Source organism: Protopterus annectens, chromosome 5.part0, assembly GCF_019279795.1.
Source record: "Protopterus annectens isolate FY-2018-M chromosome 5.part0, PAN1.0, whole genome shotgun sequence".
NCBI classification, from domain to species: domain Eukaryota; kingdom Metazoa; phylum Chordata; order Ceratodontiformes; family Protopteridae; genus Protopterus; species Protopterus annectens.
This window is the reverse complement of record NC_056735.1, coordinates 667,822,991-667,849,526: the sequence shown is the minus strand read 5'-3', so window position 1 is coordinate 667,849,526 and position 26,536 is coordinate 667,822,991. Positions and strand designations below refer to the sequence as shown.

General features: G+C 38.2%; 1 protein-coding gene across 1 annotated transcript in view; it reads left to right on the top strand.

The window, feature by feature from the left end:
- DHRSX (dehydrogenase/reductase X-linked) overlaps positions 1–26,536 on the top strand; it is a 1,564,048-nt gene that overhangs the window by 805,089 nt on the left and 732,423 nt on the right. Inside the window, exon 4 of the mRNA XM_044072516.1 lies at positions 24,653–24,860. Within this exon, the coding sequence (XP_043928451.1) occupies positions 24,653–24,860 (208 nt within the window). The remainder of the gene's footprint in view (positions 1–24,652; positions 24,861–26,536) is intronic.

The window sequence follows — 26,536 nt, the reverse complement described above, 5'->3', positions numbered from 1 at the left end:
TTTTTTTTAAGTACCGTTAATGCACACTGTTAAAAGTTATCCCTGGTGTCTTGTTTTCCCCTTCACTTGTGTCATTTTTATTATATTTTCTTTCTACTTGCCTTTAAGGCACAATATGCAGAGTATCCCTGATGACTACTGTTCCCCCCAGAACAATGTTGCCAGATTTGCTTGTTAGTCTAGGGCAGTGTTTAGATATGACCGCTCCCCCTCCCCCCACACACATTCACACATACATACTTATACCTACCTAATTCCCACTACTACGATTTCACAGATAGACATGCACTCACACATACATACATACATACACATTCATTCCCCCAACACTACTCTCTTCTAAATTTCCTAGCACTTAACTGTACTGTAATGCATGAACACAAGCTTTTGGCAGTAGAAGTCAGGTTACTTTACATTTCAGAGCATTTGTAAATACCCTACTGCAGGCATTTCAGGGAAGAGCACATGCCTAATTAGCATATGCCTATCCCGTGTAATGCCTCATTAGCATATGCCACATCAACAGCCTGCTATGGTGTTGCATGCTTTTGTTCCAAAGCACCATGGTAGAATTGCTTCTGAATCAGAAGTAGATTATATGAGGTGTTCACCTCATGTACAACTCATGGCAATCTTTCTGTATTGGGCCCATAATATCTCTAGGATCTCCAAACAAAATATCCAGTTGTATGGAATATAGACTTGCTCAGGCATATTTAGAAGTGTACTGGCTATAAACAGTGATGTTACCAATGGTATTTCTCTTCAAGACCCTTGAAAACAAATACTGCACACCAGGCAAAAACACTTTAGAAAATCTATTCTTGATTTCTAAAATGCAAAGTATGGGGGTTGCTGTAATTTCAAACACCTTTCTCTCAACTGGCGAAATATACCAGTACTTTTTTACAAATGTGTTTAATATAGGGAAAATACAGTCTATATTTCATGACAAACACGATTATTATGCTTTCAGTTTGCTGTCTAATCATACTACATGAAACTGTACTTCTAACTCTTCTTTGCATAAACTTACATACATACAAATATTTCAGTCATGAGCATTAATACTCTTCTAGCCTAAAAAAAAAATCTTAACTGGCCAAACACATTTGCTGTGAACTTGTAATTATTCCAAACTATAAACTCTGTGTATGAGCTCCCTCATATATACCCCACTTTGCTTACTATATATGTCCTCATTACTTGTGTTCCTAGAAATATATATAACAAATAAGCTTTATAAATACTATTTGTAAATGTTTTAGATGGTGACAGTTGTAATGTAGATAAGTACTGTTGTCTCTTTTATTCCTGTATATTTTAGACAACAGTTTGGTGTGTTCCTTAACTACACCCTCATGTGAATAAGAAACTTCAGAAAATCAAATTTCTTATCAAGCTGAATATTTACACCATATCAATATGAATAATTTTAAAAATATTGTAAACTCGAAACCAAAACTTTTCACATGAATAAATTACTAATAATTCTTTCAGAGAATAGCATGTCCCTGTGCAAAATTGTTTAAGAATAAACTATGTTTTCCATATGGGGATGTAAACATTAGTATACTGTGTGTGGGTGGGTGGGGGGGAGGGGGTGCCTCTGTGAATGTTCCTTGTTTTGGGTGATATAACTGCAAATCAAAAAAAGCACATTTTTTCAGCAACCAAATAGCATTAAACATGTTTGCAGTATAACTAGAAAAGTGAGAAAAAGCCCTTGTATTGCTTTCCCTCCACCATGATGTGGAATGCTAGTGTACAGTGAGTTCACTCACTTCTGTTAGCAGTAATCATCAGTTGCTAATAGGTTAAGCTGAAGTAAAATGTCATTATTGTCCATAAATATGTAGCTGTTGATGTAACATCCCTCCTCTGGGCCAGTAATCAAGGAGCCTCAATCCTCACCACCGACACAGGTGAGGGACATTCACTTGGAACAAAAATAGATACAGTATTTTCAGATGCAGCTCTCTGCATCAAGCCCAATTTCCCTTAAGAGCACACAGAGAACAAACTCAGTATGGGGGCTGGGTTTCCCTCTCTCTGTCCAGGCCCCCAATAAGACTCCCCACTGGCACACCTGTAGAGTTGAGTCCTCAGCCAAATGTTTCAAACTATGTCCTCCACCACTCTCTATGTGAAACCAGTGCTCTTTGTTTCTGCTCCAAGTAGCTGACACACACACTCTTTGAGGTTTTATTTTCATGCACACACACATATATCTGGGAAAGGCTGGCACAGGTTTGCTAGCTATGCCCCCTTCTGCCCAGACTGTAAGGTAGATACTGCCACCAGAACACTCCAAAGCCAGCTACTCTAAGGCTCTTACAAGGGTACCCAATTATATTGAGTAAAATTAATAGTAATACAAATGACCAATGCAGCAAGGCTTTCAAGAGTGGCTAAAGTGTCACCAAATAAATATAAGTACTCTCAAATGTTAAAATATTCTTTAAAAACCCAGCCACAATGAACACTTCAAATATATTTAATAATAAATAATAAAAGAACATGAAAATACTGAATGTCTAGTTATAATAAACAGAGTTTCAGTCACAGGAAATAATACATATAACACAGATGGAAAGGTTCACACAGATACAGAAAAACAATACTTAACTAATCTCACTATATTTTCCTGACTGATCTAAAAAAATACTGTCCCCTAGTTCACTTACTAGAGCAAGGCAAGATGATGTAGGTGAGTGGTCCTTCTTTGTCAGGTTTCAAAAACAGGCTGCAATGAGACTTCTGTATTATCTGGTATTAAAACATAATTTTTGTGCTGGATAACAGAATGACATCACTTACATCTAGTCATCTGACTGTGGTTCCCACACTACCCCCCTTGCTAGAAAATGACCCAGAATTTAGCACATGTGTGTTATCATACACACAGATAGAGCTTTGCCGAGATGTATTATAGCCAGTTCATATCAGCTTGACGAAATGTCTATTCAGTGAATGACTTCTCGTCAGACCCACTTAAGCAAAAAGTTTAGCAAACAATTGTTTCAACAACTTTTTTCACAGGGGAAGGGAATTATTTGGCCGTCATCAGGAATTTGCCCTTTTTCCCCACAGTAGTGCAATCTCAGAATTGGTATATTTAGTTGGGGGGGGGGGGGTGCAGCTGAGTTTTAAAATGTGTAGTGTTTGTTACGGTCGGTAGCTAGCCTACTAGTTTTTTTACCTGTGAAAAAATTCACAGAAACGATCGTTCATTAAAATGAGTTTTCACTTAAGTGGATTCAACGAACTGATATAGACCGATATAGCATGTAGATGCTATAAAACCATTTAAAAACATCCACCCTTCCAGGGTAGCAATTAGTTCACCCCTGAGGACAATACAGTAGGGATTCTAGTCCTGGTTTTCACAGTCATTTTGTCTCTGGCTGCAATCAGAATTGTAAAATACAATTTTTATGGCCTAAACCAGGTAATTTAATTTCAGAGTATTTTTCAAAGTTAGCTGGACTGAGATTAACACCAACACACAGCAGTTGGACATAGACTTCGATACTTTTAGCAATAAACTATATGCATACAAGAACTCTCAACTTGAGATTAATTATCTCAAAGAATGCATTAAAGTTAAGAGAGTACCGAAAGGCTTAAGATGTTATAAAATTTCCGAGTAATGCCACCGCAGGCTCTATTTTACATACACAACTACTAGAATTGTTTGACCGCACAGGTTTAGAAATGCTAGACTTGATGGTTAAAGATTATCAAAATAAATGTAATGTAATTTTGAATGAACTAACTGTACTGAATGACAACATTGTACAGCACAAAAACTTTCTTAGGCACAAAAGAAAATATGATGAAGTTTTTGTTGAAGTGGACCAACATTGTTTGAAAGTGGTGGACAGGAAAGTGAAAAAACTGGACAGGGACATGCTTGAATACAGAGAAGGGAAGGCTTACCCTACAGGGCAGAAAAACAATAAATTTACAGAAACTTACACAGAAACTTTTGAAAACAGAGTAGGGAATCATAATGCAGCCAATGTATCTAACACAGAGCCATTACGTAGGAGCGAACGGCTGGCACAGAAAGGGAGTAACAACTCCCCACAGGGTTTTCATTATCCCCAGGGCAGACCAATGGGGAGGAATTACAATGCCCCTCACCAACAGAATTGGGGGAGGGGCCGCAACTGAATCTTGAAATAGATGTGATTTTGAATTGGCAGCCTTTGACACTAACAACATAGTTGTTTCTTTTGACAACTTCAGTATTTATAATTATACTAATTTAGATATCACTCTTGTATACTTTGAACTTTTTACAAAAGGACTAAACTATATTCCGGCAAGACCGGCATATCTGCCTAAGCTCCTAATAGAATTAAAATTATTTATTAGGAATTTGAATCTTTCTCTCTTTTTTAAAGGACATAGAACAGTGATAAATGATACTACTAGGTCTAGCATATTTAACCCCCCCCCCTACATCCGAGTTTGAAAATCTTTGAAGAACTTATTGAGAAGACATTCAGAGAGAATTTGGTAAAAAATCATGATCCCTCTCAGAACTTTGATAAACATTTGAGAGAAATAGTACATTTATTAAGAAAAGAAAAGATCATGGTCATGAAACCTGATAAAGGGGGAGGGATGGTACTTATGCACCTGTTTGATTACGACAATGCAATGCACAACATATTACAGGATACTGATACTTATGAGCAGGCATCTAAAAATGAATTAAATGTCGCGTATGCCAATACAAAATACATTTTGAACGACCATTTACTTCAAGGGGTAATAAATGAGGAATTATTTAACTATCTTAATGTGCCCTATCCAAAAATTCCTATATTGTTTGGCATACCGAAGGTGCACAAAGGAATAAAACCATTGAAATTTAGGCCGATTGTGGCCGGTGCTGGTAGTATTACAGAACCTTTAGGTAAATATGTAGAATATAACATCAAATCTTTAGTTTCTAAGCTCCCATATGTTTGCAGAGATTCTTGGGAATTTTTAGCTAGCATTCCATCAGATATATGCAATAAGGACTTGCTCATGATAACAATAGATGTAGTTGAATTATTCCCAAGTATACCTCATGATACAGGATTAGACTGGTTTTCAGACACCTTAATTAATGCAGCTGATTTAAGTAACAACCAGATCAATTTAACAATTGAATTTATGGATATAATCCTGGATAACAATTATATCTTTTTTGATGGAGAATTTTTTAGACAAAGCAAAGGAATAGCAATGGGTTCTCCATGTGCATCATCTTATGCTAATATTGTCTTACACAAATGGGAGCAATCATACATACATTCAACTAAATGGAAAGAACACATTTTATTCTACAAACGTTACTTGGACGACATATGTATTTTGTGGCAAGGTTCTGAGGAGATGTTTCTCCAATTTTTTGACTACATCAATTCAACTACTAATTTTTTGTCCTTCACTTAAGAAGCTAGTAAAAATTCTTTACACTATTTAGATATTTTACTATTTAAAGACAAGGAGAATGAACAATTTCAATCAAAGATTTTTAGGAAGTCCTCTTTCTCCAATACATTTCTGCACTTTGATAGCTCACATCCTTTTTATACAAAAAAGGGGATTATCAGAGGTCAATTGATTTGAGTGTCTAGAATATGCAGTACACTTGAATCTTTCCTAGAGGAAACTAGATTTATAGCAGATATGTTTACAGAAAGAGGTTACCCTATGCAATTAATTAATTCTTGTATAGTGGAGGTGGTAGAGAAAAGGGATTCAACTTTTCCATCCCTTTTGAGCAAAGGACTTCCTCTCTCTACGATCACTAAAAAAGGACAGGAAGACATACAGAAAAGTTTTGTCTACACATATACTAGTGATGCACCCTACATAGAGAATACCTTACATTTATTTTGGCCCTTGTTAACTGCACAAGAAGACATTAAAACTTATATACCCAAGACTTTAACATTTATTAGAAAACGAGACACCAACTTGAAGGGGATGTTTGAACAAAATACTTGTACACGACAACTGATGAACACCCTTTCATCTCATAGAAAAAATGGCTCATACAAATGTGGTATGTGCAACCAATGCAATTATATACTAGATGCTGCTGAAATATTTTTACCATCTAGGAATTGCACATTGAAAACATTAGGACACCACAATTGTAATTCAACAGGAGTAGTTTACTTGGGTACTTGCTTATCTTGTCATGGATTCTATGTAGGGAAAACTACTAGAATGCTTAAAAAAAGAATTTATGAACATTTATACGAAATTGAAAAAAAGAAAACTTCTAACGCATTCTATAAGCATTCACTAATATGCACTAATATGTCTTTAAAATTTTTTGTACTCGAACGTGTCCTTCTAGACCCTCGAGGAGGAGATTGGGAAAGTTATTTAGAAAGTAGAGAGTTAATTTGGCAGCTTAGACTAGATGCTTCAAAAAACCCGGGGATGAATGATAGTATCAGTATCAACAGTATATTAAAGGTTAAAAGAAACAAATTATAATCTATTTATTTATTTATTTTTAACATCACTGGTTTTCATAATACCAACTTTGGATATCGAAATGAAATACAATTACAATATTGATTTTTTAATCAAATGAAAGTTATTTAATACTTAATATTGATTAATTTTTAGAAAGGATAATTTTTAGAAATCAATGTATCACATTTACATACATAATTTATACATGGTTTACTACCTGTTCTTTCTAGTGTAAGTAAACAAGTTTAATACATTTTTTAAAGTTTTGTAGTTCATTTTTTAACTTTTTAAAACATATGTACATAAAAATTTAAATAACTTACAGTTTTTATTGTTTTAAACATATTTGTCAATAAGATGCATTTAATTCTTGACGGATAGCACATTATAATGCAGCTTTGATGAATGTACAAAGTACTGAGTGACAGAAGAACATTTATTAGCTTTAAAATGCTCTTTAAAATGTTCAGTAAAGCACTGTTGCACTTTAAATGTTGATTGACTGTAATTAATTAATTATCTTATTAGGCCTATTAAGCTGAATATATAAACAGTAAGGCCACACACTTAATTTAACCTTGAAAAAGCCTGAGACTACTCAGGTGAAATCGCTTGGATTTATTGTGAACTTCTTTCTGTCTGTTTTTAAGAATTAAAGAATTACCGTGGAAGCTTTGTCCATCTGAATTTTTAACTTTGGTTCTTGTGGATTTACACTTTATTGACACCACTTTTATTTTCCAACTGCAGCCAGGTTGGAGGGTACGCTCCTGGAGTTCAGGATTTATCATTTTTTGCTGTCTGAGTCGAGTGGTACTTCTTCTTCAGTTCATTTGTTTTGTTTCCCTTTACTGGTTATCTGGACTGAGATTAACCTTTTCTCTTCCGGTATCCTGTGTTACAATATATTAATTTCAACAGTGACAATACAGTCTGACATACGGGTGTATTTCTTTTCTGTTCAGCAGGACCCGCTGTTGGTAAATTTTAAACACAAGCAGCTTTACAAATGCATTTTCAACACAAGCATCTGTACAAATCAGTTTGTTATAAAAATGACATATAATTCTTTACAAAACTCCAGGTAGCTATGCTGGCATATGTTACACATCCACTGGCCTACTCTCTCTGGCATAGCTGGCACTACCTCCCATCACCACAGTTGGTATAGTAAGTTCTTTTAACTTCATATATGCTGTGATGATAGGAGGTACTGCCAGCACAGCTAGCTAGAATTTTCTAAATTATATGTCATTTGTGAATATCAAGCTTGATTTATACAAGATCTTTGTGTTGCAAATGTATTAGAAATATATGTCATGTGTTTATCAAAACTGATTTGTGCAGATGTTTGTGTTGAAAAGGTATTTGTAAAGTACTTGTGTTTGAAATGCATCCACAGTATGCCCTACTGGAGAGAACAGAAATGTGCAAGCACTGTTGTTGGTTTTAAATGTATACGTTTTAACAGAGGAAACTGGAAGGTTAACCTCAGCCCAACAAACTTTAAAATATATCTGAAATTAAATCACTTTACGGGCTAGGGCATAAAAATGCTATCTCACAGGTTTCAGTGCAGCCAGAGACGCAAAGTCTGTACCAAGAAGCTTTCTGTATTGTCTGTGGGGCGAACTAATTGCTACTCTGGAAGTATGGAATTGTTTTATGACTTCCAGCACCTGTCACAGATCTGAGCAAAAGCCGTTTTGTGTGTATTTTCACAGGTAGGTGCTAAATCCTGCCAGCTTCCAGCAATGGGGGGTTGCATAGGAGCTAGAAGTCAGATGACCAGAAGTGATGTCATTCTGCAAGCTAACCCAGAAGTAATATTTTAGATATTATTTTGAGAAGTCTCTCAGTGGGACAGAGCATTCTGTATTCTGTCTTGGACCTGACAACAAGAAGGACCATTCAACACATCATCTGCCTTGCTCTGTTAAGTAAGCAAGGAATAGTAAGTCTCTTAGATTCAGTCAGGAATATAGTGAATCTTAGTTTGGATAATGTTTTTCTTTGTTTGTCTGAGCCTGTCCTTCAGTGTTATTTTAAACATTTTCTGTGATTTTGAACTCTGATATCACTGTGAATATATTTAATATTTTCTTGTGTAGATGAGAGAGTAACGTGTGTGTGCTATGTCTTTAGGAAGCATGCGAGGCTGTGCATGCATATATAAATTCCAGAAACGTGCAATCCTTAGTGCCATTTTGTAGAAGCAGCAGTGAGTGAGCATGTATGATTGCAGCAGTTTGTATATAAGTTACTTAGTCATAGTCAACAGCCACTACAGTAATGTGTTTGTATAGAATAAAGATACTTAAACAGAACCCACAAAGACTCATTTATTTGTGTACCAACACAAATGTGACATGGTGTCAAAACCAGGATGGAAAAGAGAAGAATGTTTGGAACTAGGAGATGTAAAGACAACAGCGAAGGTAAAACCAAGAAAATCAGTACGAACACAGTCAGAGAGAGTCAAAGGTAATGGAAAATAATACAAATTATTTACTTGATGCAAAAAGACAAGAAAGGGCATTACAAAGCCACAAACCACATTATCAGACAAGTGGAAAGTACAAAAAGTTTAACTAAAGAAAATGTTTAAGATAAAAGTATTTGACAAGATAATTGACTTTAAAGTATAAAACACGCATGTTAAGGCAAAATGAGCATGTTTAAGGCAGAATTGGGCAAGTTTAGAGTAAAACGAGCTCAAAGAATGTATGTTGGGCATAAAAAGGGGCTTAAACAAGCAAAAGGAATATAATAAGAAAGTAAAAAGAGCACAGTAAGCAAAAAATAAAGCAAAGCAACTGCTTGTGTTTGGGCATAACTACAACTTTGTGTTGTATCAAGGGCGTAATTAAAGTTATTCAAAGTATCTCAGACTGTGTAAAAGTGCTTACAGTGTGTGCTTATTACTGTGCATGTATTTCAAAGAGTTCACTGTGTGCAAAGTGCAACTGTCTTGTGTAATTGAGTCAAAGCATGGTCATTTGAAGAAAAGTTTTTGTGCTGGGTGTGTCTGTTCACAAAGTGCCGCCATTAAAGAGTGCTTCTTGTACTGTAGAGAGTTGCCTAGCAAGGTACCGCCATTTTGGGAACATTTCAGTGTATTGCATGTAGTAATTTACAAAGTGCAAATACTTCCAAAAGATATTGAATTTGGGCAACAGAAGTTCAATTTATTCTTCATCGTACAGTTTATTTATTTATTTATTTACATTTGACAACCAGGTAGTGTCTGGCTGAGCAAGAGGCACTTTTTCAGCAGAGACCCGGAAAGAAAAGCTCCCAAGAGAAGTTACAATACTTAAACAGCATGCATAAAGTACCTTACAAAGAAATTAAAATAAGGATTGTAATACTGTAGTCTTGATAGCAATACATAAGTATTAGCAAAGTTGAAAACAGTAATAGTTCAAAAGTGTGAAACATAAATCATATTTTAAAATCAGACACACACATTGCAATATCTGAAGTCATATTCACAGTCATAGTATTTTGAAATCTTTTTTTTTTATTCAAGGCAGAAAGAGCAGTGTGGCTGAAAGTATGTTAAGAGTAGAGAATAATCTTAAAGTAGAGAAGGAGGGACAGAGTGGGAAATTACTTAACCAGAGGGGGTGCAGGAGAATAGCCAGAGATTTGAGGAATATGCTGTTAGTAGCTGTTTGTATTTTTGAGTGTCACAGGTGGATAGAAGGTGCTGTGGGAGGGAGTTCAAGTTTTGGCTATATTATGAGAATATAATGATTCACCATAAGAGTTGTGGGTTTTGGTAACCTTGAGTAGTTTTATCTGCTGACCTCAGCAAGGTAAAGTTAGAATAAGGTTGAACAAGGTCAGATATGGCTGGACAGTAGTCAGGCTTATGGATAACAGAGTGGGCTACTATTAACTTATGAGGATGAGTAAATTAGGAGTTCAGTCCAGTGGAGTTGATGTAGGGCAGGACAGTGATGAGATCTATGGGGAGGTTTGCAGCAAATGCAGCTATTTTATTATAGCAGGATTCAAGGTTATTTAAGTCTGATTTATGGAGATTTGTAAAAATTTGTGAGCAGTAGAGAAGGGTGGATAGGAGATTAGTCCTAGCTGTAGATATTCTGGCATGATTGGTTAGAAATGGTTTAATTCTGTACAGTGCACCAAGTTTTATATGAACTTTTTTGATTGTTAGAGCAATATGTCTTATCAAATTTTAAGCTGCTGTCTAGGGTAACACCGAGGAGTTTAGTGTGTTCTACGGGTTCAGTTATAGTGCCATTGGAGGCAAAGATAGATAGATGTGTTGAGGTGCTTTTTTTGGAGGAATTAGTGAATACCATAGGTTTGGTTTTGTTCGGGTTTAAAATAACTTGATCTGATATGGACTTTTCGATATTATGGTGGGCAGCCAGAATTTTTTCTTGGAGTTTAAGTTGAGGGTGGAGCAGATAAGGGAAGCATCATCTGCATATTGAATGATGGTGGCAGGTGTAGCTGTGGAGTAAAGATCATTTGTAAAAATAATAGAGACGTGGGCCCAGGATAGAGCCCTGCAGGATGCCAACACTAATGTGTGATGGGGATGAAAGCTTATTTTCCCATAAGGTGGCTTGTTTATGGTTAGAGATAACTGTGAAACCAGCATAAGCTTTCAGGGCTGAAATTAAGAGTGGCTAGTTTGTTGAGGAGAATTTGATGGGATACTGTGTCAGATGCTTTTGACATATCATGGAAGACAGTAGAGATAAGGTGGTGTTTGTTTTTAAGGTGATTTACAGTATTGGTAAAACCTATGAGAGCAGTGTTAGTACTATGCTTGTGGTGAAAGCCATGTTGAGTGTTGGATAATATGTTATTTTGGTGGAGGTAGTCTAATATCTGTTTATGTAGACATTTTTCTAAGACTTTGGCAAGTGGGGACAGAGTAGCTATGGGTCTATAGTTGGAAAGGTCGGTAGAGGGCCCTCCTTTATGGAGGGATATTATGTGGGATAATTTCCAAAGAAGAGGAACATACTTTTCAGAGATAGAGCAGTTAATAAGACTAGATGTAGGGTATGCAATGGATGGAGCAACAGTTTTTAGGAATTCACCTGATAACTGGTCTGCTGCAAGAGTGCAGGGTTTTACTTTAGTAAGGAGATTTTGTATGTACTTGGTTTGAATTGGTCTAAGAGAGAAAGGAGAAGTATTGAGGTCTGCCGGGGGGGGGGGGGAGTATGGAGAGTGTGGAATCGGAAGTATTGCTAAGTAATAAGGTAATAGTGGAGATAAAGTGGGTGTTGAATAGGGTGGCTATGCACTCTGTAAGGGAGTTAGTTGTTGGTGCTGGGGTGGTTGGTTTTCCAGGATTAAGAAGGAGATCGATTGTTTGCCAGAATCTTTGGGGATTGTTTTGGTATTTTAGTTGGCATGATTGGAAGTAGGTTTGTTTATCTAGTTTTATTTGCTTTTTAGCAAGATTTCTGAGTTTTTGGTAGGAGGCCTGATTGTTAGTGTTTTTGTTTTTGTGGGAAATAGTCCATGCTTTATCCCATTGTTTAAGAAGTTGAATATTTTTTTTAGTTAGTTAGGGAAGTTGTTTTGACCTAGCACAAATTTTCTTGATTGGAACAAGGTTATTGCGTATTTGCAGGAAGGTATAATTTAAGTGCTGTACTGCAAGAGCCAGAGGTGACCAGTCAAGTTCACTTAACAGGGTGTTGAATAGAGAGGGGGAGAATTGTTTTTTATTGCAAACTTATTGATAAGTGAACTTGTTGATATTCTGCGTGTGTTTTCTAATTAGATAGGTTGGGCAGTGGTCACTTAGGGAATCAGGGATGCATTCTGTAACATAACTGTTTTTGGATTTATTTGTTAAGATCCAGTCAAGTAAAGAGTGCTTGTTGGTAACTTTGTTAATACGCGTTGGGAAATATTTTTTGTAAAGTCATACAGGTTAATGAAGTTGATAGGGATGTTGGAGGAATAGGAAAGCCAGTCAAGATTAAAGTCACAGAGTATTATAGTTTCTTGAGAAAAAGTGGAGGAGGCCCATTCTAGGATATTTTCAATGAATGTGAGGTTGTTTGCAGAGGGAAGATAGATGACTATTATAATAATGGATTTATGAGGGTTGATATGTAGGCATGCAGGTAAGATTTCAGCTGAGGGGAGTTGTGGTGGGGAAGTGGTAAGTTGTACTAGATTTAGATAGTTCTTGAACATTATAGCAATACCACCACCGCGTTTGGATAATCTGTCTTGTCTGATGAGACTGCAGCCAGGAGGAAGAAATTCCTCAGTTTTTATGTGTAGCTTAAGCCAGGTTTCAGTTATTATGGTTATGTCAGTATAGTGTCAGGGCAGCATGAAATTCCTGAACATTTTTAAGAAGGCTTCTGAGATTGAAATGTAGTACAAGTAGGTCAGAGCTACAAACATTTAGTGGTGAGTTGTGTGAGATGTTAGTAGTTAATTTAGGGGGTTTAGTGGGACAGAGGTAGTTGAGTGAGAGGGGCCTGGGTTTGGTGTATATCAGACTGAAGCTTAGTTATAGAAAGATAGTGGTGTGTGTGAGGAATGTTAGTTTGAGTAAAAGTTTGCCTTGTTCAATAAAGGAATGGGTTGGCCTATGGGAGTGAAGGTATTTGAAAGAAGAATAACGTGATGTCTAAGTATTGAATAATAGAGGGAAGATGTGGACAGTGTCCCAAGTGTTGCAGTGAGTCTGTGTGACAGGCAGAGTTGAAGAGTGGTAGAGAAGGAGATGATAGGAAGTGATAGGGCATCATATGCAGGGTTGGGATTAGTAAAGGTAATAAGGGTGAGATAGAAATGATAGGTTTAAGTTCATGGTAATGGAATACCACTAATGATAGATCAGTTAGTGTAAAGACTGCTTGATGTAAATAAAAGGGTAGTAATGTGGGGTGTAGAATAGAGAAGGCTGTTCTGGGGAGGAGACTGTTAGGGTAACAGGATTGACAGGAGTACAGCTATGTAAAAATAAAGTGGAGATGGGAATATGATGAGGGACAGTTAAAGGGTGAAGAAAATGGGTTGTAGGATGCAAAGAGGAGAAAAATGTGTGTGGAAATGTAAGGGGGTGCTAAAGAGTAGTTGAGAAGTAGGAGGGGTAGAAAGAAAGAGGGGAAGTATTAAGTTGTGATGTGCTGTCAGGAATATGTTGAAACCGGACTATGATATGTTTCTTGGGGTATGGGGTACTAATCTGTGATTTGCTGTGTAGGGTGTGGTTAACGCAAGTGTAAATCTAAAGGAAGCAGGGGTGAGTGGAAATGGGGGTAGGGTAGGGGAGCAGAGTGAGCCTGAGTGTAGCGGGGCTATACCTGAAAGAGAATGGATGGTAAAGAAGTAAAAAACAATCACTTGAACCGAGGTTTGTGTAAGGATTAAGCTATAACTCTGGAAAAGAAAGAACGTTACTTAGAATAAGATTGTAAATGTAAATGTACATGCACAGAATTATGTAGTGGGGTCCAAGGGAGCACTTATAAGTTAAAGATAATGAGGGGAAAAAAGCCTTGCCATTTGGCAGGAAAGCAGTGAAGGGGATTGAGTAAGGTGGCCTGAGGCACAGTTACTTTTATTAATGGTGAATACAGACATTAAGGGCCAGATAGTGGAAGAGCCAAAAGATAGGTTTGAGCAGGGACCCTGAAAGTAAGAGGGGGACTGTGAGTTCTGGTGCGAGAAACAGTAAAATAAATTAAAACACAGCAAGCTCGTACATACTTAAATTGTTTCACTGTTTGAGAGGTAATGGAAGTCCAGAGTTCCAGTGTATCCTTGAAAAAAATTATCACAGGCCAAGGCTACAGTTCTTTGATATATTTCTTGCATTGATAAAAGGTGTTTCTTATAAAAGATTACAAAAATATTACAGTGCTTGTGAATTGCTCAGTTGCGTCATAAAGTTTCTTAAAGTGATGACTTTGACAAGTGATGGTGCATGACTGTAGCATTCCTGCCTTTGTCGATAAAGTTCCAAGCGCTTATTTTAGCATTTCTGCCTTTACCAATTTCGAAAATAAATGACTTTAGCATTTTTGCTTTTACCAATTCCACAAGCATAGTGAATGATGATAAATGACTTTAGCATTTTTTCCTTTACCAATTTCGAAAATAAATGACTTTAGTATTTCTGACTTTATCAAAGATTTTAAAAGCATAGTCCGAGAAATTATTTTGCAAAGCTCCATAAAGCATCGAAAAGTTTAAAAAGAAATTCTGCAAAGCTTCATAATGAGTTGATAGCCCGAAAAAACTATTTTGCAAAGCACAGTAAAGCATTGAGAATTCTAGAGAGCTATTTTGCAAAGCACAGTAAAGCACTGAGAATTCTAAAAAGCTGTTTTGCAAAGCACAGTAAAGTATCATGAAATTTAAGAAGCTATTTCACAAAGTACAGTAAGGTATTGAGAAATTTGAAAAGCTATTTCATAAAGTTCGATAAAGCATTAAGAAGTCTGAGAAGTTTAGTTCGCAAAGTCCAGTTATTTGAAAGCACTAGGTTGTTCAGTCGCACAATTCCGAAAAGCTCAAAGAGAGGAAGTATAAGTACAGAACACAAAAGCATTGAACAAATTGTGTTTAGGCCAATTACTAATCCACGTGTGTGTGTGTGTGTGTGTGTGTGTGTGTGTGTGTGTGTGTGTGTGTGTGTGTGTGTGTGTGTGTGTATATTTGTGCATATTTACAAGACCCTTTGCTGGTATGTGTTAATATGGCAGATGGATTTCGAAAACGTCAACCACGTGTGCTTGATCAGAATATTGCAGAGAACTGGAGAATATTTGAGCAAGAGTACAATATTTTCATACAAGCAGCTTATGCAGGTAAAGAGGCACGTGCCAAGGCATTTATTTTGCTAAATCTAGCAGGATTTGAGGCTATAGAAAGGGGATATTCATTTGTACATGCACCAGCAGTGTATGAACATGAAGGTGCAGACCGCCATATTGTTGCACAAGTTGAATCAAGATTTGAAGTGTAAGTTCAGAGAGATGTGCAACCCCCAGATGAACACTACATTTGAGAGGTATTTGTTTTACACAAGAAACCAGAAACCAAGGGAAACATTTGCAGCTTATGTAACTGACTTGAGAGACAAATCTAAAACATGTCGGTATGGTGATTTGAAAGATGAGCTGATAAAGGACAGACTTGTATGTGGTATTAATAGTGCTGCAGTGAGAAAGATTCTACTTCATGACAGTGATTTGACATTAAGCAAAGCGATAGAAATTTGTCAGATCCATGAGGTGACAGAAAGATACACAAACATGCTTGCAAGTGGACAAAAGCGCGCTTTAAGTAAGCTCCAGAGTGAATGTAGATAGTGTGCAACAGAAACAGGCCTAAGCAAGAGGCAGCCACAAGTTTTCAAAGAAGGCACAAGGTTTTCCAGAGAGTTCCAGAAAACTTGCAACACAAACGTGAGTCAGCAAAACCCAAGTCTAGCTTTATTGTTAACTGTCGCAATTGTGGTGCAAATCATGAGTGTAAAAGAGAGAAGTGTTTAGCATATGGTCAGCAATGCCACAAGTGTAAAAAGTGGAACAATTTCCAAAAGTCTTGCAAATCAAGTAAGCCTCACTCAATTGTAAAGAAAGGTGTACAAAAAAGCAAGTTGATCAAGCAGAGATGAAACAGTCAGTTTTCTATGTGGATGGTGTATCAGTACTTGGAGAAAGAGTTGATGCAGTAAATTTATTAACAAGAAATGAAGTGTTTTGTACAGTTCGGATCAATGGAAAATCCACAGAGCTCAAAGGTGACACTGTTCCTCTTTAAAAATCCTGCTACGGATCCTGAGACCATTTCCCAGAGACCCAAGGGCATTAAGGCTACTACTGCCAAAAATTCTACCCCCTCTGATAGAGATTCCAGGGCGCTGGATAGATGGGGTAAGAAGGTATACACTTCTGCAACCTTGGCCATTAGGGCCCTAAACTGCCAGTTTTATATGTTAAAGTATCAGCAACATATTATTGCATTGTTTAAACAGAAAATAATGTTGATTCCAGACTGTGCTGAAAATAAAGATTTACAGGATTTAAAGCATTCTGCTGAACAAGTTGGAAAACATACTTTGCAATGTGGTTTTGATTCATTAGAGGCATCTTGCAGGGCTGCTGTGACTGGGTCTGTACTTAGAAGCCATGCTTGGCTTAAGGAGCAATCTTTGCCAGATCATGTTAAAGCTAAATTGCTGGATGCTCCCTTAAACCAAGATCACCTGTCTGGCAACAAAGCAGAAGAAGTACTTAAAAGGATGGAGGAAAAAGCTAAATCTATGCAAACTGTTGAAGATTTCCTACAAGTACAGCCTCCCAGATTTAGTAGGCACTGGCCCTCTAAGAATTGGGCCTTTCCTGCCTCTTCCAGGCCTTCTCAGTCCAAACCCAGAACCAGCAGAACACCCAGGCCTAGCTCCAGTCATTGCATTTTGCATGCAAAGAAGTATTCAAATATGCCCATACCTGGACGATTGTCTAATTCAGGCAGAAAGCCAGGACATACTATTAAAACATCTGACATTTGTAAAGAAATTGCTAACTTCTCTGGGGTACACCATAAATGAAAAGAAGTCACATCTGGTACCCTGTCAACAAATTGTATTCCTGGGAGCAAGCTTGAATACAACTTCCCAGATGGCCTTACCTTATGCGTGAGAAACAAGTTCATTTGACAGCCTACTTTAAACTACTGGCCACAAAGACCCAGCTATCTGCAAGGAAAATACTGCAAGCCCTGGGGTTCATGGCCTCCTGCATTCTACTAATCCCATATGCAAGACTGCATATGAGGAAACTACAATGGTATCTAAAAAGCCCATGGTGTCAACATTCTCAGGATCTAGAATCAATGATTCCTATCATACCTTGTCTACAGACAGAGTTTCTTTGGTGGGCAGAGGCTTGCCACCAAAACAAGGGACTGACATTCACTCTACCCCCTGCCGCCCAAACCCTAACAACAGACGCATCAGACTATGCATGGGGAGCTCACTTGGCAGGGCAAATGGAACCCAAGTCAAATGCACCTGCATATCAATCAAAAAGAAATGTTAGCTGTACAGAATGCTCTGACAGCCTTTAAGGACCACATTCTTCTAGGACAATTATTGGTAAAGACGAACAACACCACTATCATGTGGTACATAAACAAGCAGGGAGGAACCCACTCATATCCTCTCTCCAGACTAGCCATGACTCTGTGGAACACAGCCTTGAGCTACCAAGTGCACCTACAGGCTCAATTCCTGATAGGAAAGCTAAATACACTGGCAGACAACCTAAGCAGAAATCTCATGGACCCACACGAGTGGAAACTGGATCCAGAGATATTCAACATGTTGAGAAACAAATGGGGGAGCCCAGAGATAGACCTGTTTGCCTCCCCCAGAACTGCCAATTGGACAAATTCTGCACAAGGACTCCCCACAAACAAGCTTGGAAAGTGGACGCCCTGTCCTTCACCTGGAAAAACCTAACAGTTTATGCCTTTGCCCCTCTGCCTCTCCTCTCCAAGGTACTGCTAAAGATCAAACAGGACAAACCAAGGACAATACTGATTGCACCAGACTGGCCACGCCAACACTGGTACCCCCTCTTGCGCAGTGTGGCACTGCTGGCACCTTGGCACCTGTCTCAGACCCCTGCTCTGCTGTCCCAGCAGGAGGGCCAGCTTCTGCACCTACAGCTTCAAACCCTGAACCTGGCATCCTGGCTAATTACCTGATCTCTCCGTTACCATCCCTCAGTAAGCAAGTGATGGATGTCATTCTGGAGGCAAGGAGGCCTAGTACTAGAAAATCCTATGCAGAAAAATGGAAAAGATTATTTTCTTGGAGCCAAACTCAGGAGATCAGCACAACAGCGCTCAGTTTACCTCAGATTCTTCAATACTTAAATGAGATGCTTCACAATGGCCTTTCCTTTTCCTCCATCAAAATTCATGTCTCAGCCATTTCAGCTCATTACAATACAGAACCACCCCTCTTCTCTCATCCACTGCTGAAGCAGTTCCTCTGAAGGGCCAAAAACTTAAGACCACCCAGGAGAGCCCCTACTCCACCCTGGGACCTTAACTTTGTATTGGAAAAGCTCACTCTACCTCCCTTTAAGCCAGCTGCAAATGCAGACTTGAAATTTCTTTCTTGGAAAACAGCCTTCCTTCTAGCCATCACTTCAGCAAGAAGGGTGTCTGAATTACAGGCTCTCATGGCAGTGGAGCCTTTCATCATATTTCATGTGGACAGGGTGTCCCTCGGGACCAATCCCTCCTTCATGCCCAAGGTGATATCCAGTGTGGCCCTTAATCAGTCCATTAATTTGCCAACCTTCTTTTCTAATCCACAGAACAAGGGGGAATGAATACTGCACTCCTTGGATGCGCACAGACAACTTAGATTTTACTTGGACAGGACTAAACCTCTCAGGAAATCTGAACAGCTGCTGGTTGCATTTGCTGCAGGGGCAGAGGGGAAGGCCATTTTAAAGCAAACCATTTCAAAGTGGATAGGCCACTGCATTCATTTCTGCTATAAGCACCATGAAAAACCTACTCCATAGGGGATAAGACCACATTCAACCAGGGCTGCATCTACCTCTACAGCCTTTCTCAGAGGTGTCCCTACCACGGACATCCTAGAAGCTGCTACCTGGAGTTCTGTACATACCATCACCAAGCATTACCACTTGCCAATTTTTTCTAAATCCAGAGCTGGCTTTGCCACGGCAGTCTTACAGGGCCTTATAGCTGGTCCCAATGCTCTCTAATCACCTCCTCCCATCCTTAGCTTTGAGAATCTACCCAAATATGGTGACTGCAACAGTGAAACATGAAGAGCATAGTACAGTTGTGTACACTTACCATAAATGTAGATGTTTGAGTGTATTCACTGTTGCAGTCCTGGTTACCCTCCCTCCAGCCCCCTGACTTCCATTGACTATATCTCTATTCTTGTTTACTATGCTTATAGCTTTTTGGTGTATTTGCTTTTTTGTTGGAGGTGTAACCTTGCATATAATTGCTTCCCATTATGGGGGCACCTGACATATGGGGCAAGAAAAACTGATGTAATGGCATCGGCTGCATGCTTTATACCCCTGACTACCTGACATTACGGTAGATGAGACAGCAACCGATGCAGGACCCAAGACTTTGATAATCAGGCCGACTGAGGGTTATTACAAGCAGATAACCCAAATGTGATGACTGCAACAGTGAATATACTTGAACATCTACATTTATGGTAAGTGTATACAACTGTACTTTTCTTCTTGTGAAGAAAAATCTGCTTTATATAAATTAGTTTCTACTATTGCACATATCACTACTCATTGTTTGCTGTGTATGTATGACTCTGTTGATATTTCTTCCAGGGCTATGGCCACTGGTATTGTTTTCAGGAGGTTTGCTTGGCTTATTCTTGTAACCTTACAGATTATGTTAAAAATAAGATTTTAAATTCTCCCTTGGATAGATATGTCATGTTTTTTCCCCTTTGCTACCGAGGTGATGAAAACGTGTGATGAAAGAGGCAAACTGATCTAGGGAATCTCATAACATTTTTCAGGTGTCCTTTTCCAAATTGTCCAAGGGATTTTCTTTCTCCTCAGCCAGTTTCAGCAAACAACAGAACAGTCTCAGCAGAATTCAGCTAAACAGATGTTTAAGAAATGGCAAGGAGGTTCTGAAAATAAGTCTCAAACCTCCCAAAATGAAGGATGCTCCAACAAGGATGAATGACTATTCAAGAGACCTTGTGACCTCCTCCCACCCTGGCCTTCTTTCCCTTCCAGAAAGTTTGAAAATGAGTTCTGGAAATCCTTCATCAGGGTTACAGACGGCAGTGGGAGAAATTCCTCCTCTCCTGGGGATCATTCCTCATCTTGCAGATCAGACTGCTTTATTTCTTTCTGTTCTTTATCACATGCTGTCCCAAGGAGAGATTGAATCAGTTCCTTCTTCCCAGGTGGGGAAGGGCTTTTATTGAATAATGTTCCTAATCCCAAAGAAAGAAAATGCTTGGAGACCAGTCCTGGATCTTTCTTTCCTAAACCTGTTTGTCATAACGCCAAAATTCAAAATTATGTCACTTCTCAACCTGTTGCGTCTTTTTTTCTCTTTCACATTTCTTGGTAACACTACACTTAAAATATGCTTAACATCACATTTCTGTTTATCCAGACTTCAGGCGTTTCTTATGGTTTTGTGTGTCTGAATAACATTATTAGTTGTCTGCCTTACCCTTTGACCTATCCATTGCACTGAGAGTGTTTACAAAATGTGTAGCTCCAGTTATAGCTCATTGCAGGCTAGAGAGTATCCACATTTTCCTGTATTTATGCGACTTGCTTATATTGCAGAATGTTTTTTTTCAAAATGTTAGGAATTTCTCTCTTGGGTGAGAGCTCTCTTGCATAAGTTGGGATTCCAAGAGAACATTCAAAAGTCTTGACTCCCTCACACAGGATTGTGTTCCTGGGATGTCAAATCAACACCTCAGATCAAAGAGCTTTTCTTCAACAGGAAAAAAATAGATCTGTATTTAGATCTGTTTCTATGTTTTTCCATTCAGATTTCAGTCACTGCAAGGAAATACCTCAGGATTTTGTGTTTTATGGCATCTATGATTCTCATGGTATCCCTGGTAAGACTCCACATGAGAAAGATATAATTATATTTGAAATCATTTTGGTCCCAGAATCAACACCCTTTTTCTTTTCAGATCCCAGTACTGGAGTTTGTCAGAACAGAAATCCTTAAATCAAGGGTCTCCCCTGCTTGGCAAGCAATTTCAGGAGATTTAAAAGTGCAGGGAGTGTGGGACACCAAGGACAGATGCAAACACAAATATCTAGGAGACACTTGCTCTGATCAATGCACTCAATTAGCTGAACCGACTTTGGTTGCCAGGACCACTTCAAATAGTTACAGACAATATTGTGCATCAATAAGCAAGGGAGAGCCAAGTCTACCCCCTTTTCAGAATAGCTATGTTAGCTTGGGAAATAGCTTCACAGAGCGGTCTCACTCTACAGGTATCCTACTTTCCGTCAGAGCAAAAATTGTGTGGCAAACAGACTGAACAGAACCAGGGCAGACCCTCATGAATGGAAACTAGATCGGGGGGGGGGGTCTTCTAAGATTTGATCCAGCTGTGGGAAGTTGCTCAAGTGGAGCTCTCTGCCTCCTGTCTGAACAATCAACTGGCAAAATTCTCTTCCAGGACTCCATTTAAGAAGGCCTGGAAGACAGATGTCTTTTCTTTAATATGAACGGGAATGTTCCTGTATATCTTTCCACCCTTTTTGCTAATAGCCAGGGTACTTCTGAAGATTCAGAAGGAATCCCCCAAGATCGTTGTGGTGATTCTCTTCTGGCCCGGGTAACCATGGTTCTCCCTTCTTTTGGAAATGGCCAAAATGGATCTCCTCATAGAAGAACAGGGGTGTTTGATACACCATGACATTGATCATCTTCAGTTGACTGTCTGGATGATAAGGTCTTAATTCCTTTTAGGCACCTATTTTCTGAGGATGTGTAGCAGGTTCTAATGGAGGCAAGAAAGCCTGCTACTAGAAAATCACATATTAGCAAGTGGAAAAGGTTTTCTAGTTGGTGCTAACAAAATAACCAGCACCCAATCAGGGCTATTTGTTCTCTGGTTTTACAATATTTTTGTGAGTTTCTGTTTTATGGTCGGTCTTATTCCTCTAACAAGGTTCATTTGTCAGCCATTTCAGCATATCTGCCCATGGATCCTCGTCTTTCAAGGCATTGTCATGTCGAGATGTTCTTGAAAAGGGTTTTGCATAAGAGGTCTACAAGTAAGCCTGTGGCCCCTCCTTGGGATCTTAATTTTATATTAGAACATCTAACACTTTACTCCATTTGAACCAGCTAATCTGGCTGACTTGAGGTTCTTAACATGGAAAACAGTTTTGTTGATTGCTCTGACCTCCGCAAGAAGGGTATCTGTGTTGCATGCTCTTATGGTGAGTCAACCCTACCTCATTTTCCTGAAGGACAGGGTTTCACTGAGTACTAATCTTTCTTTTATGGTATCTGAGTTTTCTTTAAGTTAAACTATCCACTTCCCCATTTTCTTTCCTGAACCTAAAAATGAGGGAGAAAGGATACTCCATACCTTGGGTGTCCACAGACAACACAGGCAGTAAGTCGAAAGAATTAAATCTTTCAGATCATCAGATCAGTTGTTCATTTCTTGTAAAGGTGTGAAGAAAGGATAACCTGTGTCAAAATAGGCTATTTTCAAATGGTTGTCTATACCTATTACCTTTTGTTATAGTTACCATGACAAATCTATTCCAGGCAGGGTTAAGGTCCACTCTACAAGGGCCTTCGCTTCTTCTATGGCTTTTTTGAAAGGGTTGGATTCTAGAAGTATTCTTGAAGCTGCTGCTTGGGCCTGTACACACTTTAACAAAGCACTATAAGCTGGATTCCTTCTTTAGGTCTAGATCACGCTTTGCTTGGACCATTCTCCAGGGGCTATTGGTCCCTTCTCCTTCCACCTCCCAAATGTAGTTGGCTATAGTAATCTACCCATATAGCTAAGAATACAGCTGTAGTGATAGATATGAAGAATGTAGAACAGTTGTATAAGTTGAACTTACCATAACAGTAGATGTTTGAATGATCTCTGCTGCAGTACTAACTCCCCCCCCCCTTGTTTTTTGGTGCGTTTTTTATGCCAGGGTGTGGACTTTTATTTTTTGTTGTTCCTAACCTTGTCCTTCCAGGGTTCAGCATCCCTGTCTGAGTGCTGGCAGGAAAGCTCTGAAGGGCTTCGTGCCTAAATTTGTCTTTTAGTCAGCTCAACCTGAGCCGCTTGACAGTTTGGGTGCATGGAAGGTGCCCTGAAGCTTTGGAAGCTGGCCGGCTGTTATGTCCTTGGTAGCATATAATCCATGTAGCTAAAGCTACTGCAGCAGTGATCATTCAAACATCTACTGATACAGTAAGTTCAACTTACCGAAATTCTGAGTGCAGAATCCAGAAGTTGGAGCTGTGTCTCACTGATAAAGATATGACCTGGAATTTTTAATTGCACGTGCATCCTTTTGATCTATGCCTGATATCAAGTCCTAAGTTTCCACATGAGGAAAAAGTGTTACTTGTTTATCTGTGTTTGCCAGCTGCATAGTGTTGAAAGCACTATCAGCTGAATTGGGTGGTAGGACATATAGTTTAGATGTACCATTTTGTCCGTTGAACTGTTTTAAGTCTATGATAACTTCCATTAGGCTTTGGTGATAAATGCGGTATACAATATTTTGTTTCTGTGACTTGAAAGTTCTCCTGGTATATTTATAGAGAAATATCTTTGATGATTTAATATGCAGAAGGCCGGTAAACACATGACTACTTGTGTTTTCCTCCTGTGGTTTCTTTTAAAAATGTCAAAGTGGTTAGAATTAGAGAGAAGCATTAACAACTCAAAAGATAGTGATAACAGTTTAAAGTAAGGTTAGAGTATCTTACTGTGCAAATAATGAATGAAAAATTTTCTTATTTGAGACTTTGTAGGAAGGCAAAATAGGGAAGTGGCATCTTGAATAAAAATGTAGCTCTGAATTTCGAAGATGTGACACCTAGCCACAGTCTTAGTATCTGAAATTTTTTAGAGACAGAAGTTAGAGCAACAGTGTAGTTCTCCATTTTGCATACATTTTCCAGTGAATTAGAGTTTTTAATCTGGATATCTAAAAGTAAATATGCTACATAATTTTAGATACATTCATTGATTCAATACAAGAAAATGAATTATTTTGTTAGTGTTCTGATACTACAGAAGATTACATTCTTTGTCTTACCGTACCTTTATCAATAAGGAAATAAGTTGGTGCACTGCTTTCCAAATCTTAATACTTTCATATGTTTTTGGATTGCTTAGCCAGTGTTGTGACTGTTGATTTCCACATTCATTAATTATTAATGGACTGTCATGTAAGGCTAATTAGCCATGATGCAGATCTGCAAATCTTAATTTGTAATAAACTCGTTTATCACTTTTCTGCTTAACCAGCTGGGATTCTTGCCTTGCTGATTTGCTATAGAGATTAATTGAGGTAACAGATTCAGTTTGCATTTTACAGTATGTCACTTTCTCTTCCAGCTGCGGTGATGCTGGTCCCTCAGAGAATGTCAGAAGATGGCTATGAAGAACATTTTGCAGTGAACTACCTTGGGCACTTCTTACTGACAAATCTCCTCTGTGATACACTGAAACAGTCTGGAAGGGATGGCTGCTGCTCTCGAATCATTACTCTCTCATCTGACACACATTTTGTAGGAGAGCTAAACCTTAATGATTTACAAAGCAGGTACAAACGTCTTTCATTGTTTTATCTTGACAGACTTAGAAGAGGAAATATTAGAGGTCCTGCATATAAATTACTACAAGGAGTAAGATTAGATTTTTTTTCTTTAATTCCAGTGATGTACAACTACGGCATAGCATGAGTGCTAAGCAAAATGGAAAACAGTTTTTCTGTGATAAACTGAAGTCCAATCATGACAGAACTGAGAGATAGGCACAAGAGAGTCACACTATCAAGTGTGGTATGACCAGAAGGTCTCTGCCAGTAATGTACTGCTTGTACCCTACATTTTCACCTGCTGAACACTTGTGGTGTGAAGTAGGCTGCAGTGTGATTTTAGAACAGACTTCAATAAATATTATATAATTCACTACTAAAATTGTATTTTTACGTATTTCTGACCATATTGCCAAATGTAGGATGATATATAGCCTTCTAAAGATGAAAATTTACCCACTCTGGGTGGCATTATTAATTCTGGCCATTGACAGAATATTTGCTACAATGTTCATTCCTACAGCTATGTATCTTTTATGCCATTCACTATATTTACTGCAGTAATCAAAACTTGATTATCTGCCTGGTTATATACCTTAGATTTGCAGTAATTTAGGGGAGATTGGTGTATAGTGCTGTCATTTATTTTAAAGTAACTGCACATTAAACTCTGCATTTCTGAAATACTTTCTGTACACTGTATACTGCTTTGGTTATTGAATGTGCAAAGTGTAATTAGCTGCTTCAGATGAAGGGAAATTGTGGACATAGCCATCCTTAGTTTTAAGAACATATCATCTCCTGTGCACGAGTAAATATAGTTGCAATGAAAAACAATCATAAAGTAACGTGATATTAATATAGTTTTCTTGGAAAATAAGGAGAATGACTAAATTTGCTCTTAAATATATTCTAAAATACTGTATATAATTGTAGCTTATGGTATTTGGAAGTTAAAAAAAGTTCCACAGCTATACAAATGAAAAGTGACTGCTGTTGACTATAAAACAGAACCTATTTCATACCCACTTTTCCTAAACTGTGATCCAAAAAGACAAGAAGCACTATAAACATAAAGACACACTATGGATAATTCTTCTAAACCAGACGAAGTATGAAAATGGCAGATGAAAGAAAAATGCACTGTACAGCTAGAGCAGCATGCACAGTGAATATACTCATCAAAATAGATATTTTTGTTAATATTGCTTGTACTGATTAGTTTACCCTCACAGCACTGCAATATACTTCCCTCCATACCCCAGGATATTGACTGATGTCTTAATGGTGCTGGTGCTGTTTTGTATACAGGGAAGACAAGAATAGGAATCCATTTGGAAGCAGTACATAAAGATAATGCACATTACAATCTGTTGTGATGACAGTATAAATTGTGTGACTTAGGTGGCAGAAAATAACAGCAAGAGAAGCAGTATTTTGCAAGGACTGCCACTGTGTTGAAACTGATTTTGTTATTTTTCTGAAAGAATTTGGAATACACATGATTTTCTATGAGTGGAGATGGAATAGAATGGTAGGTCTACAGGTAGCCAAGATCAGATTACTTGACCGTCAAGTGCCTAACTCACTGGGCACTGAGGAGCAGAATGACAATCACTCTGTTCCATAAGAAATCACTGCTAGTGTAGTACTGGTTACTTGTGGTGTTTTATGTGGTTTCA